Here is a 21,191-nt window from a genome sequence, read left to right as displayed (position 1 = left end):
AAAATTTGCAGCACGGAGCAGACTTTTAGAATACCACACTGCATTTTTAATTTCCAGTGTATGGGCTACAAAGAGACATTTGTTCCATGTGCAGAGATGAACAAATGTCCATCCACTGAATCTGTGCCAAGTCTGAATAGTTAAAATCACTATTCTTCTCTCCAGCTCATTGGAAAAATAAAACTTGTCTCAGTGCCAGATTTCCATCTTTTCTTAAAGGGCACTGTCTTCATGAAAAAGTGTTTGGCAAACTTTCTTTCTTTACAGATATACAATGTGATGGCTTAACTTGCATTAAAATGCCTCACGTTACCAGTCTGTAATGTGACCATGAGGAAATGACGCATGATTCATGTGCTTCTCCTACCCGAAAGAAAATGGGATTTGCCAAACATTCTTTCATGAAAGCAGTGGCTCTTTTTTTTTTAAATGGACCGTACAAATTAACTTGCATTAAAATCTGAGCTAATTTAAAGTTTGTCGTTATCTGAGTGGCACAAGAAAATGCGTTAACTGCTGAAGAGCTGTGTAAATGGAACAGAAAAGTTTTAAGTAGGATTTGATTCATTTAAGTAACTGACCAGTATAATTTGCTTACTGATATGATTCACCTACAACAAAGTTGCAGCTCCATGAAATGTTTGTAAAATGTTTGCCATTTTGGACTGAGTACTGCAATTTCTCAGGAATGAATGCTGCCTTGATGTTATTGCAGTAACGACTGAACCTCAAGTAGTTTCTATTAATGATCTCTTGGGTTAGTGAATACCAGTGTCATTTTTATACATGCTTACATGCTTCACGCAAAAATGTATATTTGTTTTTAAAAACACACACGACACAATCCGACAGCCCTGTTTCCTTCCGAGCTGCAGGCAAGTGTCTCAGCCCTTTAGTCGTTTCCCACTTTGAATAACAAGCAATTCTGCATTTATTGTCCTTTCAAGAATTTGCGTTCAGATGTATTTTGTGAAGCAATTTTACATTTTGATTAAATGATACTTGCAGGTGGAATAAGTTGACACATGAAGGTTTCTTAACATGGTTGTGCTTGTGTTGACATTAATGCAAGTTTAAATGCTTGAATGAATTTATTCTTGATTCCTGAGTTCGTATTGGTCAAGGTAGTGGTGGTCCCATTATTTTGGACCATTGTTCTTTACTGCTAATACAAGGATTGCGATTACTGGTTTATTTTCCCTTCTGTGGTTCAGTAATTTGGACATTTAATCGTACAATTTTGATGTACTTTACATCAATATAAGCTGTTCAAGGAATAGTGTGAACAATCCATTTATCAAGCTAGCATAATTCTATGTATCTAAGACAGGTGAAATATACAATTTATTCTCAAACCCATTCAGTTGTGAACACTTAACTACATGTTTTAACAAAACACTCAAAACATAATATCATTGTTTAGGTTAGAATCATCTGTGTTTTATAGTGGCTTGACAATGGGGTTAATGTGATTTAGATAGTATCCTTGTATGATATGAATGATTTCTAAAGCTATTTGGGGAATTTACTTTGAAACATAGAAATTAGGTGCCGGAGCAGGCCCTTCGAGCCTGCACCACCATCCAATAAGATCATGGCTGATCATTCAATCTCAGTACCCCTTTCCTGCTTTCTCTCCATACCCCTTGATCCCTTTGGCTGTACGGGTCATATCTAACTCCCTTTTGAATATATCCAACGAACTGGACTCAACAACTTTCTGTGGTAGAGAATTCCATAGGTTCACAATTCTCTGGGTGAAAAAGTTTCTCCTCATCTTGGTCCTAAATGGCTTACCCCTTATCCTTAGACTGTGACCCCTGGTTCTGGACTTCCCTAACATTGGGAACATTCTTCCTGCATCTAACCTGTCCAATCCTGTCAGAATTTTATATGCTTCTATGAGATCCCCCCTCATTCTTCTAAACTCCAGTGAATATAAGCCTAGTTGATCCAATCTTTCTTCATCATATGTCAGTCCTGCCATCCCAGGAATCAGTCTGGTGAACCTTTGCTGTACTCCCTCAATAGCAAGAATGTCCTTCCTCAGATTAGGAGACCAAAACTGAACACAATATTCTAGGTGTGGCCTCACAAAGGCTCTGTACAACTGCAGTAAGACCTCCCTGCTCCTATACTCAAATCCTCTAGCTATGAAGGCCAACATGCCATTTGCCGCCCTCACTGCATACTGTACCTGCATGGTCTTATATTGTTTTAAACTGGAATATTCCATATTGCCTGCCCCTTTATAGTGCGGTTTAATTTGTGGATTGCAGTAGAGTTATCACATTCAGTAACAAAATGAACTAACACATTGGGCCCAAATTTGCCAAGGAATTGCTCCGTTTATTTTTGGAACAACTTGATTTTTCTGGAGTATCTTAAAAATTCCCATTCTGCACATTTAATTTGCGCCAGTGTAAGTGAGTTAGTTAGGATTTTTTTTAGTTTAGTTTTTTTTTCCAAAAGGGGACATTACCAGCCGTTTTAGCCATTTAAGCCAGTTTGGACAGCTAATAGTTGCTCCAAACTAACTTAGGCCAGCGTATGTGGCCACTTGTGGCTGCACAGAAAACCCTTGCGAAGAGTTAAGAAATCAGCGCAGGTAGCCAGAGAATGGAGGGGAGAAGGGAAGCACAAAGGACCTTGCAAAGCACTAAACACCTTTACAACAACTAATACAGATCTTGCACTAACTTTTGCATAATTTACACATTCCACTATATAAAACTTCATAAAATATGCACTTTTTAATATCATCTATATCAGAAGACAAAGGGTTTCATAAAACCATTTATGAATCAAATATTTTTCTAGCAGGGCTATGAACGATGGTACCTGAGGATGCCCATGCAGTTACTCCCTAATAAGGCACCCGTGGGTGCTGATGGAATGTTCCCAACAGTCTATTTACGGGCATTCATGCAGTTGTTCATTAAGAATTGGTGGGATTTTTAAAAAATTGACCGAAGTCATGATTACTACCAAAACAAAAGCCACAACCAGATATTTGCTGGTACTGAGACCAAACCGAAGGAATATTTTCTCTGGTCATTCTCACCTCTTAATAGCCAGTTGCATTGTGCCATTGACAGAAACTTTTTCAAAATCATTTAAAGAAAGAAACCCTCCTCCTTCTCTTTCCCCCCCCCCCCCCCCCCCCACACACAATCAAAAGCCTGATCCTTGTAGCCCTCAACGTGGAAAGGCAGCAGCCAGCCGGCCACTCGTCCAGGGATGGGGCGGCGAGCATCGGGTCCGGCTCACAGCTTGCAGGACGCGCTGGGAGGGCGAGGAGCTAGTGCGCATGCACGCAGACTCCACTGCGCATGCGAACAGCTGCCGGCACTGTTTTCAGCAGAGGGCTGTAGCTCCGCCCCCCACTCCACGAGAAATGCCGTGCCAGGACACGGGACACACAGCAGAGCGGCCAGAATAATTAGTAAGTTTTTTGGCGCCGTTTTAAGCATACATAGTCGGCGCATCTCGGGATAGTGCGCTGGAAAAAGGGGTTGGGGAAATTTAGGCCCATTAAAACTACTGAACCTTTTAGGATTGGGGTGTAGTGTGAAAGACTTACTCTGGCCTTCATGTAAACTTTGCTTGAAGCCTTTGGTTCACTGTGTAAAATGAGTGAGTGATCTATATTGTACTTGATGAGAAAGGGAAGAGGTGTGTTTATGGATGTCTTTGGCGATGAGGCAATGTGGTTCCAAGGAGATTTGAATATGGAGTGTTCTGGAGTAGGTCCAATTGGATGAAGTTGAATTTATCTGCTCATTGCTGGAAAAAGACAATCTTGTATGTTGGATATCCTAAAACAGGGTCAGATCTGTCTGTGGTAAGCATACCTGGGAGCTCGCTGTTGCATCGGACTGGGGTGAAAGGCTGACCAACTCAATGGGATCTACAACAGGGAGCAGATATTTCTCCAGTCTGATGGTGTTGGCACAGCTTCCAAATCCTTCTGGCTTCTTATGTTGCATTTGACTTTATACTTTTCCCCCATCTCCCCATTGCATAGATGGGCACATGGCAGGTTGTACAGCTGTGTTGTAGAGTAAAGGATAGGAGAATTAACTGTTTAGGTTTGTTATTTCATGCTATCATTATTATGGGATGGAAAATCTGTTACAGACTAAGTATTTTTCCTTAAAATGTATAAGCATTCAATATAAACCAGAATAGATGGAAAAGGTTTCTGTAGTATCTTGTGAAGAATATGGAAAGTATAAAGGTGTTAAAGTGTGTTGGTACTTGTACTGCCTCTCCAGGCAGTTAATTTGCAGCATTAATCCACAGAAAATAAGTGAGATTTAAATCTAAAGCCACTTGGCGACTGTTGATTCATTTGTGCTAATTATTTTTTCCCCTAGCTCCTGCAAAGACTACTGGACGATCGCAGGTCCACAGTAGAGATTATTAAGGCAGAGGGAGAGAGGATTGCAGAGTCGGCAGAAACAGCTGAAAAGGAAAAGATCCAGAAACAACTGCAGATTCTGGGGGAGAGATGGGACGGTTTGCTCAGCAAGGCTGCGGCAAGGTACAAGGTCTTTCATATTCACGTGGGGAGAGACAAATCATGTTTTTGCTGTGTATATAAATCAAAAGTGTTTTTTTCAACAACTTTGTAGAAACACACTTCCAGAATTGAAAGTTCCCACCGTAGCCATCCTTAGTCAGTCATGGAGAGTTTCAAGTCAAAACTGTGCACAGATTACACATTCCAGCTTTCATTTTACTGAATCGTAATTACTCGACTTAAAATGTAATGGTGTAATTGCTAAGCTTCATAACCGTATCATGCAGGGTAAAAACAAACAGCATTAAAATCAGTTGAGCAAAATGATTAGATTTCATTGTACAAGTGAAATGTAGAAGGGGAAAGTTTGAAAGCAGGAACTGTTTTATTAATTTCACAAATGCGAAGAACAGAAAATGCATCAAAGGCAAAACATGCAGTGGCTGCATCTTAATTCTGCAGAATCTCAGCATATGTTTACTTTGCAAATGTTCGTATGAGCACCAAAATCTCACTATTATGTGAACTAATGGTGAGATTTGACTGCACCGAGTCAATGTAGAGTAAAGTTTTTATTGTGATGGTTGTGGGATTTGTAAACACTTGACTGCATTACTGTTGTAGTAACTTTAGAAAACATGTGCATGTGCAGCTGTGTGGAGGATCACGGTCAGCTGGCTTTACAACAACTTAAAGTAGATCCAGGCGAATAGTTTTACTCCATTTTAAGTCTATCGACACATACATGTCAATGGCCCCTTAGAGGATGTGACCGGGGAATTAGTGATGGGGAACATGGAGATGGCAGAAACTCTGAACAAATATTTTAAATCCGTCTTTACAGCAGAGGACACGAAAAATATCCCACAGTGGATAGTCATGGGGCTATAGGAAACTTAACACAATCACAATCATTAAGAAGGTGGTACTCAGTAAGATAATGGGACTAAAGGCGGATAAATCCCCTGGACCTGATGGCTTGCATCCTAGGGTCTTAAGAGAAGTAACGGCAGGGATAGTGGATGCATTGGTTGTAATTTAGCAAAATTCCCTGGATTCTGGGGAGGTCCCAGCAGATTGGAAAACTGCAAATATAACACCCCTATTTAAAAAAGGAGGCAGACAAAAAGAAAGAAACTATAGACCAGTTAGCCTAACATCTGTGGTTGGGAAAATGTTGGAGTCCATTATTAAAGAAGCAGTAGCAGGACATTTGGAAAAGCATAATGCAGTCAGGCAGAGTCAGCATGGATTTATGAAGGGGAAGTCATATTTGACAAATTTGCTGGAATTCTTTGAGGAGGTAACGAACAGGGTGGATAAAGGGGAATCAGTGGATGTGGTATATTTGGACTTCCAGAAGGCATTTGACAAGGTGCCACATAAAAGGTTACTGCACAAGATAAAAGTTCACCGGGCTGGGGGGTAATACATTAGCATGGATAGAGGATTGGCTAACTAACAGAAAATAGAGAATCTGGATAAATGGTTCATTCTCACGTTGGCAATCAGTAACTAGTGGGGTGCTGCAGGGATCAGTGCTGGGACCCCAACTATTTACAATCTATATTAACGACTCGGATGAAGGGACCAAGTGTAACGTAGCAAAGTTTGCTGACGATACAAAGATGGGAGGAAAAGCAATGTGTGAGGAGGACACAAAAAATCTGCAAAAGGACATAGACAGGCTAAGTGAGTGGGCAAAAATTTGGCAGGTGGAGTATAATGTCGGAAAGTGTGTGGTTTTGCACTTTGGCAGAAAAAAACTCGAAGAGCACGTTATTATTTAAATGGAGAAAAATTGCAGGGTCCAGGTGCATGAAACACAAAAGGTTAGTTTGCAGGTACAGTAAGTGATCAGGAAGGCCAATGGAATCTTGGCCTTTATTGCAAGGGGATGGAATATAAAAGCAGGGAAGTTTTGCTACAGTTGTACAGGGTAATGCTGAGGCCACACAGAGAATACTGCATACAGTTTTAGTTTCTATATTTAAGATAGGATATACTTGCTTTGGAGGCAGTTCAGAGAAGGTTCACTAGGTTGATTCCGGAGATGAGGGAGCTGACTTATGATGAAAGGTTGAGTAGGTTGGCCCTCTACTCATTGGAATTCAGAAGAATGAGAGGTGATCTTATCGAAACGTAAAAGATAATGAGGGGGCTTGAAAGGTGATGCAGAAAGGATGTTTCCACTGATAGGGGGGACTAGAACTAGGGAACGTAATCTTAGAATAAGGGGCCGCCCATTTAAAACTGAGATGAAGAGGAACTTCTCCTCTCAGCGGGTTGTAAATCTGTGGAATTCGCTGCCTCAGAGTGATGTGGAAGCTGGGTCATTGAATATATTTACAGAGATAAACAGTTTCTTAACCGATAAGGGGTTATGGGGAATGGGCAGGGAAGTGGACCTGAGTCCATGATCGGATCAGCCATGGTCGTATTAAATGGCGGAGCAGACTTGAGGGGCCGTATGGCTTACTCCTGCTCCTATTTCTTATGTTAATGCACTGTGTATTCAAGTGTGTAGGCATTGGAAAGAATACAAAACACTCCAACAGTTTCTACTGAAAAGAGTATATTAGCACTTCTTTTTTCCTATTTCAAGATTCTATTTCAAATACTCGGTTTGAGCACCAGATTTAATATGAATCCTATGAATCTAAATACAAATCCTTTTTTTAAAAAAAAGACACAGACAGAGCTATTGTAAAGCATTTGCAAAGGGATATGTCTGCACAGATGTGCACATTTGGTAAGCATTCATACAACCTTCAAGTTCCATCAGAGAGGATGTGTGCAGCTGCTAATGACTACAGAGGAGGGTTGATTTAAAAAAATACGTGTCATTTTATGAGATTTATGACTTCCTTTCCCCTGTAGTTGAGTGAATTCTTCTGAATCCATGGTTGTATAGTGAGGGGTGTTGTATATTTGATTCCTGGCAGTACTGGTACTAGATGTGCATCTGACTCACTGGCAACTTACTGGGAGAGAGTGTCTTCCAAATGTTCCTGCAGAGGCTTTTCTCTGCTTACCAACTAAAATTATTAAATTTCAGCATCTAAATTGTGTACCATGCAAATCCAAAGTCTGCATTTATCCAAATGCTCACCCTTAAAAGTTAGAAGAGAACTTAACAAAGTGTGAACCATACAGCGTGTTCTCCAAAGAAGGGTAAATACAACAGTTATAATGTTTACTGAAGATTGTCTGCCTTTATTCATTAAAAAAATTCAGAAGCTCTCTTCAGAAAATACTCCAAATCTACTTCCAAAGGGTGCACTGCTGTCTGTCTTAAAGATGTTTATCAGCGTCTCAGATGATTAAGTATTGTAGAATACCACAAATATGCAACAAAAAAGGGAGAATACATTTCTTTATTTGCCCAGATGGTATTGATAACTTGAAAATATTCCAAATATGTGAATGAGCATAGTACAACTCTCTCAGGAATAAAAGTTATCAGTAAATGTAACCTTTTCCACTCAAAGATTTAACTCTCAGCAGTTAATGTGGATGATCGTTTCCACGGTCATTTAATCTGATGTTTGTCAATTAGTCCCAGTCAGATATTCACGCTGGCTGCCTATTGCACTCCGTCTAATGTCGTCATTAAGACCTCCAAGGCCTTTGACACTGCCAACGTGAGGGATTATGGAGTGTCCTCCTCCGTTTTGGCTGCCCACAAAAGTTTGCCACCATCCCCCATCTGCTCCACGACGACATGCAAGCCATGATCCTGACCAATGGATCCACCACAAACCCAATCCACATCCGGACCGGGGTCAAGCAAGGCTGCATCATCGCACCAATGCTCTTTTCGATCTTCCTTGCTGCAATGCTACATCTCACTCTTAGCAAGCTCCCCACTGAACTGGAGCTAAATTATAGAACGGATGGGAATCTGTTCAACCTCCGCCGCCTCCAGGCCAGATCCAAGGTCATCCCATCCTCTGTCATTGAACTACAATAGGCAGACGACGCTTGTGTCTGCGTACACTCTGAAGCCGAACTCCAAGCCATCGTTAACACCTTCACCAAGGCGTACGAGAGCATAGGCCTTACGCTAAACATCCGAGAGACAAAGGTCCTCTACCAAGCTGACCCCACCACACAGCACTGCCCCCCCCCCCCGATTATCAAAATCCAGGATGAGGTCTTGGACAACGTGGACCATTTTCCATACCTCGGGACCCTACTGTCAGCAAGAGCAGACATTGACAACGAGGTCCAACACCGCCTTCAGTGCGCCAGCATAGCCTTTGGTCGCCTGAAGAAGAGAGTGTTTGAAGACCAGGATCTCAAATCCAGCACCAAGCTTATGGTCTACAGGGCAGTAGTGATACCCGCCCTCCCATATGGCTCAGAGACATGGACTATGTACAGCAGACATCTCAAAACGCTGGAGAAGTACCACCAGCGCTGTCTCCGCAAGATTCTGCAAATCCATTGGCAGGATAGACGAACCAACGTCAGTGTTCTCGCTCAGGCCAACATCCCCAGCATCGAAACATTGACCAGGCTCGATCAGTTCCATTCGGTGGACTACAGCATCTGCATGCCCAACACGAGACTCTCAAAGCAAGCACTCTACGCGGAGCTTCATCACGGCAAGCGAGCCCCAGGTGGGAAGAGGAAACGCTTCAAGGACACCATCAAAGCCTCCTTGATAAATCCCTGGCCCACGACCGCCCAAAGTGGAGGAAGAGCATCCGGGAGGGCACTGAGCACCTCGAGCCCCATCACCGAGAACAAACAGAAACCATGTGTAGACAGCGAAGGAGCGTGTGTCAACCCAGGCTCCCCACCCACCCTTACCTTCAAGCACTGTCTGCCCCACCTGTGACAGACGGTAGGTCCCAGATTGGACTCCTCAGTCACCTGAGAACTCGCTTTTAGAGTGGAAGCAAGTCATCCTTTACTCCGAGGGACTGCCTATGATTATGAATGTCGTCATTTGCAGCACATGTTAATGTATATGTACAGTGTCTAGTTTGTGCCCACAGCTCCATCAGTTAAGTTAGGTTGCTAAAATTAGAGTGAGCTAACAATGAACATTGTTCTGTTTTAATCTGGGGTATATTAAATGGAGTATTAAGATTTTATTTCATGGAAAACAATTACTCTGGGTGATTTATGAATGTTTACACTGCAATAATACTTAAACAGATGGGGACCATGTGTTTCATCACAATGTCTTGCTTTATATGTTGATGTAGGCAGAGGCAGTTAGAGGATATCTTAGTCATTGCAAAACAGTTCCATGAGACTGTTGAGCCCTTGAATGAGTGGTTGACCAGCAGGGAGAAGAAATTGGCCAACTCTGAACCTGTAGGAACTCAAACTGCTAAAATTCAGCAGCAAATTACACGCCATAAGGTAAGTGGCAGCATTTCCACAGTATAACTTCATAGTCACATTGTACTGTAAATAAATGACGTTGTTAAAATATTGGTGTAGAAATTGCGGTCGGCAGTCTCCCTGCGAAGAGGTCCACGTATTCCAGGGATGTAGGCGCTTCGCACGTGTGCCTGGGAACACGTGGGCCGGCCCAACCAATCAAAGTAGCGGTATTCCCATTCATACGCTCAAAAAATACACACACACTTCAAATACATTTTTTCTAATCACACATTTAAAATGAATCAATATGGAATTTAATTATTTTTTTTAAATTGAAAAATAAATTTACATATTTTAAAGGGTCTAAAAATAAACTTACCTAATTTCACAGGTTTTTAAATGTTTAAATTATTGAAAAAAAAATATTTTTGTCCTTTAAAAGTCAGGCCTTATGCCTTCTTTTATCAGTCGTAAGAATTTCACGGGCATTTGCTGGACAGAAGTTGGGCAAATAGCCCAACTCACTGCTTGCAGAGGCTCTTTTCTTCTGGATGTGTGCGTGACAGATCGCAAGTTCCGGGTTTAGACAAATGCGCAGTGCATGCCTAAAACTTGTGGGACACCTGCGTGTGCATGCGTGCCCATAGGGGCCACAAATTCAGGGCCATTAGATTGTTTTAACTCTCTAATTACTATCATTAAATTGTATTTAAAATATATATATATATATATATATATATGTTTTGCATATTCCTATGTTACAAAATGCATCAGAATAACTCCTAACTTTGTTCTTCTGAAATCATTTATGGACTATTTTTAATTCCAAACTATCCTCACTGTGCAGCTCCTTCACCATATAAAAACAAAAAAGCAACTATCTTTTAGGAAAGGAAATTGAATGCACCATGAACCCTGCGTATAAAATAACCAATGGTCTGGAATGATTTACAGAAATGTACAAGATTCCACAATGGTTTTGGATAAATGCAATGTTGGGATGAAACTCCCAACATCTTCCTGCTCCCTCCCCCCACCATAACAAAACTAGCCAAATGGTGTGATGTTGTGTGGGGGGAAAACAAGCTTCCCTTTGTTTGAGGGTCGAAGTGCTCTTGCTTTTTTTATTTTTATTTTTATAATGGATGATATGGAAACACTAGAAAGAGAAGATAAGCTGGGAGTAAGCCAGGTTTCACAATGCCATTGAGCCGAAGGAAGAAATACTACTTTTGTTGGGGATAGGCCAGGATCTAGTTTGTTGGTTTGAACTAAAATCGGATCCAATTTCATTTATCCCTAGCAAGAACCTTTTCTGTATGCATGTGCATGTATCACTCATGCACATTCTTACCCAAACTATCTTAGGACTGCAAATGCCTTCATATTCATATTAAGCAGCTGCTGTCATATCTTGTCTCTCAATCCCTTTGGTGCTAAAGCCTTAAATGCAAGTGGTGTACATTTGCCCACTATTACAAGGAACTATTAGGATTTCTTAATGTTTTATTGCAAGAACCATTGATTTTATGTTCAATTAAGAAACGATTGTAAATATACCTACTAAAAAATAATTGTAATTTTTAATGAAGCTCATTCACCACCCCCCACCCCCACCCCACCCCCTAGCTTTAGATAAGTGTTGGGCTCTATTCGGAGGCTCATGAGATTTTTCCATTTTTTATATTGCTAGTTTTCTCCCCTCTTCTGCTGTCGGCATTAAGTTTTTGTTGGGGTAAGGTTCCACAGGCTCCTTTTCAGTGCCTCACCAAAGTGGCCTTTATTCCTGTGTTAGTGTTGACAGTGAGGTTCAACAGACTATTTTACCATGGGGGCATCACACAATGCCCAACATTGATGCATGTGAACTTCTAACAAGATTCACTATCAGTAGGACCCTGCTTTATTTCCTTCTGCCTGAACCAAGGGCCATATTGCTGTCCTATCTGAGATTACCTGCTTCCTGGCCTAAAACCTGGGACCTTCCTGGTTTGTATGGATCAGCCATTCACTGGATAAACCAGCTCGCTGGGGAGCCAGTTTGAAAATGTTATGACATTCTTAATTATTCCAATTCTACAGTGCTAATGGATTGCACTCCGACAAAGAGATGGAGTGCTAGTCAGCAGCTGGGATTAACTTTGTTTTGCAAAATAGGGATAGCTTTTGAAGATCAGTCAACTATGGTTTCTCGCCACATATTGGCTATTAATAAGCAACATCCTTGGGAGCGTCTGAGAAATCCACAGCTCAAAGTTGTCTCTGCCACATTAAAGATATACCATAATGGTAGACGGCAGAAGTGAGACACAAAAGTATGAATAAACTTTTAGTAGTCTGGGTTAATACACTGTTATTTCACCTTTAGAACATAAGTTAAAACCCTGCCCAAATTAATGGCATGAAAATTTCCTGTATCTAGTTATAAAGAATCTGCGTGCAATATGTTGGCCAATCTCAACTCTTCCGAGTGATTATGGAATTGATTGTGTATTTTGTGTGTGTGTGTGTGATATGTACATAGATATTATATTGTGTATATATATATATTAATGTAGAAATGTGACATACAGAAAGCAGTATCAAAGTGTTCTGCATTACTAGATTGGGAAGAATTAGCTTTACAGATGTTTGCTTACTTGCATCATGATAGTTAATTTATTACTCTGTTTGCTTTTAGCTTCAAAAACATTTTGGACTTTTCTTTGAAATTGCATCAAGCTTTTTTTCATTCTGGCCTGTTCATCATAATTTTTGCTCCAGATTGCTCCTAAGTTACATTAAACACGATCCTTTGTCAAACTGCCTATTAGTTTAGGAAATAACTAAGTACTTGTATATGTTTGGATTAAAATGGCCATTTCAAATTTATAGCTTAATGTTTTCTGCATGAATAGTATATGATCTAGATTAAAAATACCTCCAATTCCTTCTTGGTGTTTTCCTCCTCATATTGCAACACATTGGAAAGTTTTGCTATGTTGAAGGTGCAATATAAGTGCAAGTTTTTGTTGAAGTTTACAGGAGTATATTTTGATGCAGGTCTACCATACAACGCATTAGTTCCTTTTTCCTCTGTGTTTTTTGTTGAAATTTTTCAATTCATAATTCTGTTTCTTTATGCTATAATTTTATCCTTGGTTCAGGCCTTGGAGGACGACATCACAAACCAAAGCCAGAACATGCAACAGGCAGTCAGTGTCGGACAGTTTCTCATGACGTTGAGCGCAAAACCAGACCAGGAGATGGTAGAGGACAAATTGGAGTCTATCCAGACTCAGTATAGGGAGATTAGGGACAGGTGCAGCCGAAAGGCAGCCCTGCTCCAGCAAGCCCTTGCCAATGCCAAGATCTTTGGAGAGGAGGAGGTGGAGGTGTTGAATTGGCTGGCTGACGTTCAGGACAAACTCAGTCTGGTGACCATCAAAGATTACAAATCTGACATCCTGCATAAACAACATAAAGAGCAGCTGGTATTTCATTTATTTTTTTAAAGTTTTTTTCCATCTGTTGTATTAATTTAGTTAATTTAATCTATACTTCCATCAATGTTCTGTTTAGTTAATTTTCATTCATTCTGATTTCAATTACTTCATTTTAAGTTGTTTCAGTTGAATTTTAGCATTTGTTTCAAGATTATCTGCAAGAAGTAGAAAATATGCAGTTAAAGTAACTTTCCCTAACCTAACTTGCTAAGAGCAAGCTTTTTAAAAATCCTTACAAATAATGCTTTACTTATTAAAGTCCTGAATATTTACCTTTTAGTTTTTTTGCTGAATTTAGGTTGATTCCTCTTATCCTACAGTTCTAGGTTTCCCCATTTGTCTTGGCACATTGCATTGTTCATAAATGTTTTAAAATACAATAAAGTAGACTGAAATATGAAATCACATTCATGTAGCCAAAAATTCAAGTATTTATGATGGAGACAAAAATGCTACAATAATGATGACTCCTTGACCATTTTATGGATCTGTTTTATTTGATTTAAAAAGGAACATCATGGTTAGAAGTTAGTTCTGTTTTGATGATTCATATTTTGCCAATCTAAGTTAAGATTGTAAACACATTTGAAATAAGCATTTAGTCCAATAATGCTGTGAACATTTACAGTAAAATAGTGTAATAAGTTTAAAGAAAAGCAGATTATTCATGTTTTAATAGCAAGATTTGAGAAGTGAAACCTTAGACATTCAGTATTTGGATTTAACTCTGGACAAATTGGATTTTCTAAAAAAAAAAGGCTGTTCTGCAGATTGCACTTTTAAAAAATGTTTCATTTTGAATGGCATCTATTTGATCAGTGTATTTAAATTTAACATACATGTGGCTTATAAAGCAACATAATCCATAAAACAGCTATGATATAACCTACTTATAGGTTAATGCTGGCCTAAAATAATTTTGTGGCATTATTACTAGAGTTGGGGTATATGTATAAACACATGTTATAAGGAGACGGTCTGAGGAATCGCTGCTCATTTCACAATCATTCTCAGCACTGGTAAAAGCAGCTGCTCTGTAATTTTACTCGCATTTGGCTGTGATTCAGATTCAGTCCTTTTTGAATCCCTTAGCATTAGAGTCATGAGAAGCAGGAATGATGTTTCCGTAGAAACCTCGCCATCCTTTTATTAAGCAGCTGCGATGATTTCTTTGTAGGCTCTGAATGATGACATTATATCCCGGAAGAAGAATGTAGATCAAGCCATTAAAAATGGGCAGGCCCTTCTTAAACAAACTACAGGTAATAATTCAGAAATGCTCGAAACTTATTTATTTTGTGTTTTTGGTATTGATCTGCTGGGAATGTTTTAATAAAGCCAGCAGTTACTGAACTCTAGCGTGAGGAAAGTTGCACAATAAATGACCAAAGGTTTTTTCAGTTCTAAGATGTAAACTTTAATCAAGCATTTTAATTCATTTATTCCATGTTGCCATTGTGTTGTCACTTATTAAAGACCAACATCCATTGTGCACAATGCATAAAGACACCATCTGCCAGCTTCCTGGCATCAATGATTGCAGTTGGAACAAAGCCCAATCCTATCCTTAGTAGTGAATGAGTTAAAATGTGCACTCTAAAAACATGTTTAATATTCTGCAACAGAATGAGAGTTTAAAAAAAAAAACTCCAGATTCAACAATAATTTTCGAGAAAGGGCTTTTGTAAAATTTGGGCATTAACTATCAAATTGGGGACTGAAGTTCTGAGGCTTTTCTGGTTTCAGGATATACATTTCTATTTTAAAGAAGTTGTATGTTTTGTTGTTGATTACTTGATGATCTTGCAAGATTGCAGGCGGACAACCTACTTCTAGTCTTTCATCATAGGTTGTCCCTCGAAACGGGGTTGACTTGCTTCCACGCCAAAAAGGGATGAGTTCACAGGTGTTTGAATAAAGGACCTAATATTCCAGGTCCAGAACTACATGTTGAAGGGTGGAAGATGCGTGGATTTTTTTAACGTGTGGTGGCCGTTGCACTGCAGTCACCACACGGGCTTGACAGAGCTAGGTCTTGGTCCAGTGGCGAGGATTAACCAAGACGACTGGAGACCAGCTCTGCTGCACGGACCTAGTGCGCATACATATTGCAGTGTGGGCTGGCCCGTGCTGCTCCTGGGCCCCAAACATGTGCATCCCCGATCATGTCCCTCAACAATCTCTCACCGCTCCTTCAACCGACCTCGCCGGTCCTGCTGTACCTGCCCGCACTGCAATCAGTGACCTCGATTTGGGTGATGTCAAATCCAGTCGCACTCTTCACAGCCGTCGCCTTCCTACAGCAGAACGCGCTGCTCCCTGCAGTGGCATGCCGCACATTGCTCCCTCTAATGGTCTCGGCCTGCTGATGGTCTTGCAGGCTGGGACCGCACCGATTTCCGGGCCGGGCTGCTGCACATTGCTCCCTCTAATGGTCCCGTCCTGCTGATGGTCTTGCAGGCCAGGACCGCATCGATTTCCGGGCTGGGCTGCCACACATTGCTCCCTCTAATGGCCCCGGCCTGCTAGGAGAGGTGCAACAGCAGCAGAAGTGATCGCTGGTATTTATATTTTTTTCTTCCCAAGGCTCTGCATTGTATTCCCAAATGACAAAACTGAAATTGGGAACTTACTTTGTGGGAATTGTGGGCGTGATCTTGGTTACTCCCACTCTGGGGCACAGCTGCACTGTGCCATCCTGCTGCTCCTAATTGTTGACATTCTTACCATCATCTTATGCCAGAACAGATAAGAAAATATTTAAAACATTTCTAAACATGGGCCATTCAGGTTTACAGCCAATCTCTTGTTTTCTTCATGAGCTCTTCATCTAAAACCATGAGACAAGTAACGACTCTATTATTAGTGTGCTGAAGAAAATAGAATGTGTTGATTTGTGAAGTGTTTCCAAATATGATATAGGAATGCTACTGCACTGCTTAAGAGTTTTTTTTTTTAAACAGCTGGTGTTCAATTCTGCTTTTCAAATGCATTCTAACTTTCATCAGTCCTCGGGTCACCTGCCTTCCTATGTTATCACAGAGCTGCAGGTTTCTGCAGTCCAGTCCACAAAGAAACCTACACATTGTTGCTTTTGTTATCAGAGGTTTCCTGTCTGCTTAATGCAGTGCAAGCCAAGACTATGTTGGCTTAACTTAATTATAATTCTGTTTTATTATTAATGCTTTATATTGCCACAACAAAAGTTTAGTTTTTGCTTTCCCTCCCTTCAATCCGTGCTATTATCCTCTTGATAAAAGTTTGCTTGGGTGCGATCAATACTATTTCTCTGTCTGCCAACCTTAAATGTGCTCGAGTGATTTGGGAAGGAACCCAACTGATCAATTTTACTTTGCTCTTTTTCTCGTCTCGTCCATTGGTAAACAAACCTGTTTTCTATATTAAAAACAAAGCTCTCGTTCTCACACTTAATTTTGATGTACTAGCACAAAGGTTAAGAGCAAGATGAGAAATTGTATTAGTCCAAAACCGTGCACTGCATGATTTGATCAATTTCTAGTCATCGTATGAAATTTTTTTTAAATGGAATATTTTTACCACTTGTTCCCACATTCAATCACTTTGCCCTGACTTTGCAGAACAACTAGGTTATTTGTAATAAATCAAACACACAAAGCTCCAGGGGGAAACTGTGCAAAATGGATATAGTGAGAATACATGCCATGTTAGTGGTTGGTTGGTTTTGAGATGCAATCTCTTGTTTCACTTTAACTTCTTCCTAATAAGTCACAGATGTAACCTGATTTTATAGGTTGGAAATCAGATTATTTTATTGAAAAGCTCACATGACATAATGGGGAATATTGAAGTTCCCCCCATGCTTATGTTGCATCTTCTTAAAAATAAATTTGTCACCATATGTTGTAGGACCAGAATATATAATAGGGAACAACATCCAATACTTTCTATTTGTAAAGACAGTCATAACTCAGGTTATGTACTCCTCACTTGTGGAATAATTGGTTATTCTGCTGTTCTTTGTCATGGAATCCTTTTATAACAGAGACTTCAAATACAGAGGATACAATATTAGCAGCAGTGTGATATGATATGAATCTCCAAGTAAAGCTAGCCATATATTTATCACTTTACTGATCATCATACTATTAACACTGGAAATATGTTTTTTAAATCCTCGGTATTTGTATAGCTAATATAACACCGAAAAATGTTGAAATTGTACTGTAATCTGACTAGGCCATTGCCATGCCATTACCAATCATTTTTTATTCCCATTATTTTTGTGGTTTAAAAGAGATACTCGCTTCCTAGTGCATTCACAAAAGTAAAGCAAAATATCACCAAATAAATATATATTTAAAAATCATGTGTGTTTTTACAGTGGAGATCTTAGTTATTTGCATTGACTAAATATTACCATTGCTGTACATTCAGTAGTTATATTATTAACTCCTCTTTTGGATTGTTCATGGATGTTTATTTAAACCCTATTGGGTAATGTGATGTTTATTTGCCGTCATAGTTGATGATGTGTTGCAGCAGCAGACTACTTTGTAAATATTTAATTAGTTTATAGAAGTAGGCTTTAAACACTTAGAGGAGTCAATAAGTTAGATAAATGGATATTTGAGCTGTCAAATGTGTGCAGGGAGTCCAGCAAATTAAGTTGAACTTGTGTCTGTGCAAAATCCACCATTAGGTCTTTGTAGCTGAGATTTTACAGTGCTTCAAACTGGAGATTTTCTTCCTTTTGAGTGGATGCTAGAGCAACTTTTTCTAAAAAAGTTGAGAGATTACTGTAGTGTGTTTATTACCTGCTGCTGCAACATATTGGTAAATTTACTGCTGCTTAGAAATGTTTAATGTATATTTAGATGTCTGTTTCGTCCATTAGAGTATTGACAGTGTGACTATTAAGACTGAGTTAACATTAACAGTGATGAATCTTTAAACGTATGTTTTTAGTTCATTGAATATTAACATATTCCTATTTCTTTGTGTGTAACCACCCAATATTTTGTTCACTGATATTTGTTTCCTCAGGTGAAGAAGTGATAATAATTCAGGAGAAGTTGGATGGTATTAAGAACCGTTATGCAGAAATTACTTCTTCCAGTTCCAGAGCACTGAAAACATTAGAGCAGGTTCTGCAACTTGCCACAAAATTCCAATCCTTTAATGAAGAGCTGTGTGGCTGGCTTGATTCTGTGGAGGCTGAGCTTGCTGCAGGTACTCCACAGTCACCAGTTGGAGAACAGATTCCACAGGTTCATGAGAGACAGAAGGTAAGCAGAGCAGTCAGACATTCAGAATCTGTGTAAGTGAGCTCTGAGAGGAAGGGCTTGTAATCCGACATATTCAACTAAATACTGCAATCTGTTTTGCTTAACTGAATATTAAACTCGTATGCTTAATATTCAGGAATTAAAGAAGGAAGTGATGGAATACAGGCTGGTCCTGGACACAATTAATGAAGTGAGCAATGCATTACTGGAACTGGTACCATGGAGAGCGCGAGAGGGTCTGGATCGACAGGTGGCAGAAGCCAATGAGCGATACAAAACCGTCAGCGACACTGTCACACACAAGGTCGAAGCAATAGATGCTGCCATTCAGAGGTCACAACAGGTAGATTGTCTTAGAAATATACATCGAAATGTTTTTGCAACAGTTCTAGCCTGCAAAGTATGAGTATCCAGATGTTCTAAAGCCTAAGTGAAATTACCCTACTGAATACTACAAACACTGACCGTGGAAACAAGTCTGAACAGGGATTGTAAGCTAATGCCTGATACACAGGATTGTCCAAATTATAAGCTGTATGGCCCATGAGCCTCGGAGGTCTGGCCCATGAAGTCGAGGCAACTCCTTTCCACTTGCTCTTGTATTTCTTACTCATTGCTTTGTTCTGTTGAAATTTTGTAGGTCTGTTCTTAGCGCTGCCTCATTGGTGGATAAATCCTATATCGCAACACTAAAATGTGTTCATATCAGCAACTTGATATATCTGCAAATTAATGGGAACACGCATTTAAAATTTATATATGGCACATGGGGAAAATGGACTGCACCTAAGTAGCCCACAAAGACAAGATACTTGGACACTTAGGTTAATGCACATCTGTGACAACAGGTTTGAAGGGCTAGACATTAGACAGTCCAGACACTGGACATTGTCATTCCTAATAGGATCTTTACTGTAAACTTGTGATCAAATTAAGTTCATTGTACCCAAATCCCTAGAACACTGTTTTATAGAGTAATGGGATGAAGATTCTTGTCGAAGGCTTCTACAAGTTGAGCTGCCAATCTCAGCAGAAATAATGTGGGAAGGCAGTAAGAGAGGCCAGGAGCTTCTCCTTGGGAATAAAGGAAAGTCTAAGTGGCTTTGGCGAGAGCTTGGGAGCAGATTGCACCTTCGCTCAGCAAGAAACTAATTGCAATGTAAAGAAGTCCGAGGAAGAGGAGAAAATGGATTTAAAAATGGCTCTTTGCCTTTTAGTGTGTCAGTGCAAACAATAACCTGTCTAATATAGATCCTGTAAGCTATTAGTATTCTAACATGATCATGAACATTCAGAGTGAAAAATTGTCCCATGCGCTATGTGTAATGACATTATAAATGCATTCAAAAATAATGTGTTTGTCCCTGAGCTGACCTTCCAACCCCATATCCTCTCCATCACAAATACTGCCGACTTCCAACTTTGCAATATCGCGCACTTCTGCTCCTACCTTCATCCATCTGTTGCTGAAACCTTTATTCCAGTCTTCTGGACTCGGTTACTTCAATCCTCTCTTGGCCTGTTCTTCTTTAAGATAGTTCTTCAACCCAACTCTTTACCAAGATTTTTCACCTATCCTAATTTCTCCCTCTTTGGCTTGGTGTCTGTTTACCTTGCACCCCTGTGAAGCACCGTGCGGCATTTTTCTATGTTAAACACACTACATAAATGCAAGCTGCTGTGATGTCACTATCCATGGCAACCAGAGACAACTTCCCCACACCCTAAGAAAAGTAACTACAAAACTGCTTGTTTAGTCATGTGATTGTTTTAAAGATGTAATTTTTTTTGTGTGCGTGCATGTACATCAACCTTCTGGAAATATATGACGGTGTGGGTTCTGTGACCTTTGCAGTAACACTATGGGGAAAAACTGGATGTTTGTGTGATGCATGGTGCAAAAAATCATTGCGTTGCAGTTTCCTTGCTCCAAAGTACATTTAAGTGATCGAGGAGAGTTCCTACTTTACAATGGTTTGCAGAATTTCAAGAATGGTACAATCCAACAAGATGGCCCAAATGACAGTGTCAAGTTTTCATGAGTTAGAGGATCTCCAGAACCTGGCCAATGCATCCTACTTAAAAAAAAAAAAGCCCATATTACAATTTAACTCCACCTGATTTAGTGTTTCCTCTACTGTCACAGCCGTTGTCCAATGATGAGATGGAATGATTTTGAAAATTGCATCAAATATATTATTATTAATCTGAGCATTACAGTTGAAAGCAGTAACTTAATTATTTGTAAAGATATTGGTCTCGTTTTTTTGCAACCATAATGTTGATGGTAACCTATTTAAAATGATTGTGTTATCATCAGCAATATGATCAGAAAATCTAGGCCACTGTCTGTTTTCATATTGGGAAAGCAGGTGCCAATTGGTGGTTGTCACACCCACTATGACTTAGTTTCAGTCAATTCACTGGATTTATCTTTGCAGTACAGTAGTATTTATGAAAGAAAGGGTTAAACACTATTTAATTGTTATGTCCGTGGTAGATATTGCCAGCTTTATGTTGGGAGGAGTTAGTAACATGAAGTTCAAAGAATGGTGAGATGGATTTTACCAA

General features: G+C 39.8%; 1 protein-coding gene across 11 annotated transcripts in view; it reads left to right on the top strand.

The window, feature by feature from the left end:
• Positions 1-21,191, top strand: part of macf1a (microtubule actin crosslinking factor 1a) — a 577,816-nt gene that overhangs the window by 473,687 nt on the left and 82,938 nt on the right. For all 11 annotated transcript variants that reach the window (XM_070899169.1, XM_070899162.1, XM_070899161.1 and 8 more), the window contains 6 exons: positions 4,380-4,546; positions 9,745-9,904; positions 13,015-13,341; positions 14,531-14,615; positions 18,379-18,620; positions 18,757-18,963. In XM_070899169.1, coding sequence (XP_070755270.1) covers positions 4,380-4,546; positions 9,745-9,904; positions 13,015-13,341; positions 14,531-14,615; positions 18,379-18,620; positions 18,757-18,963 — 1,188 coding nt within the window. The remainder of the gene's footprint in view (positions 1-4,379; positions 4,547-9,744; positions 9,905-13,014; positions 13,342-14,530; positions 14,616-18,378; positions 18,621-18,756; positions 18,964-21,191) is intronic.

The sequence above is a fragment of the Pristiophorus japonicus genome, chromosome 14 (assembly GCF_044704955.1).
Source record: "Pristiophorus japonicus isolate sPriJap1 chromosome 14, sPriJap1.hap1, whole genome shotgun sequence".
Taxonomy (NCBI): domain Eukaryota; kingdom Metazoa; phylum Chordata; class Chondrichthyes; family Pristiophoridae; genus Pristiophorus; species Pristiophorus japonicus.
This window is presented reverse-complemented; position numbering and strand designations above follow the sequence as displayed.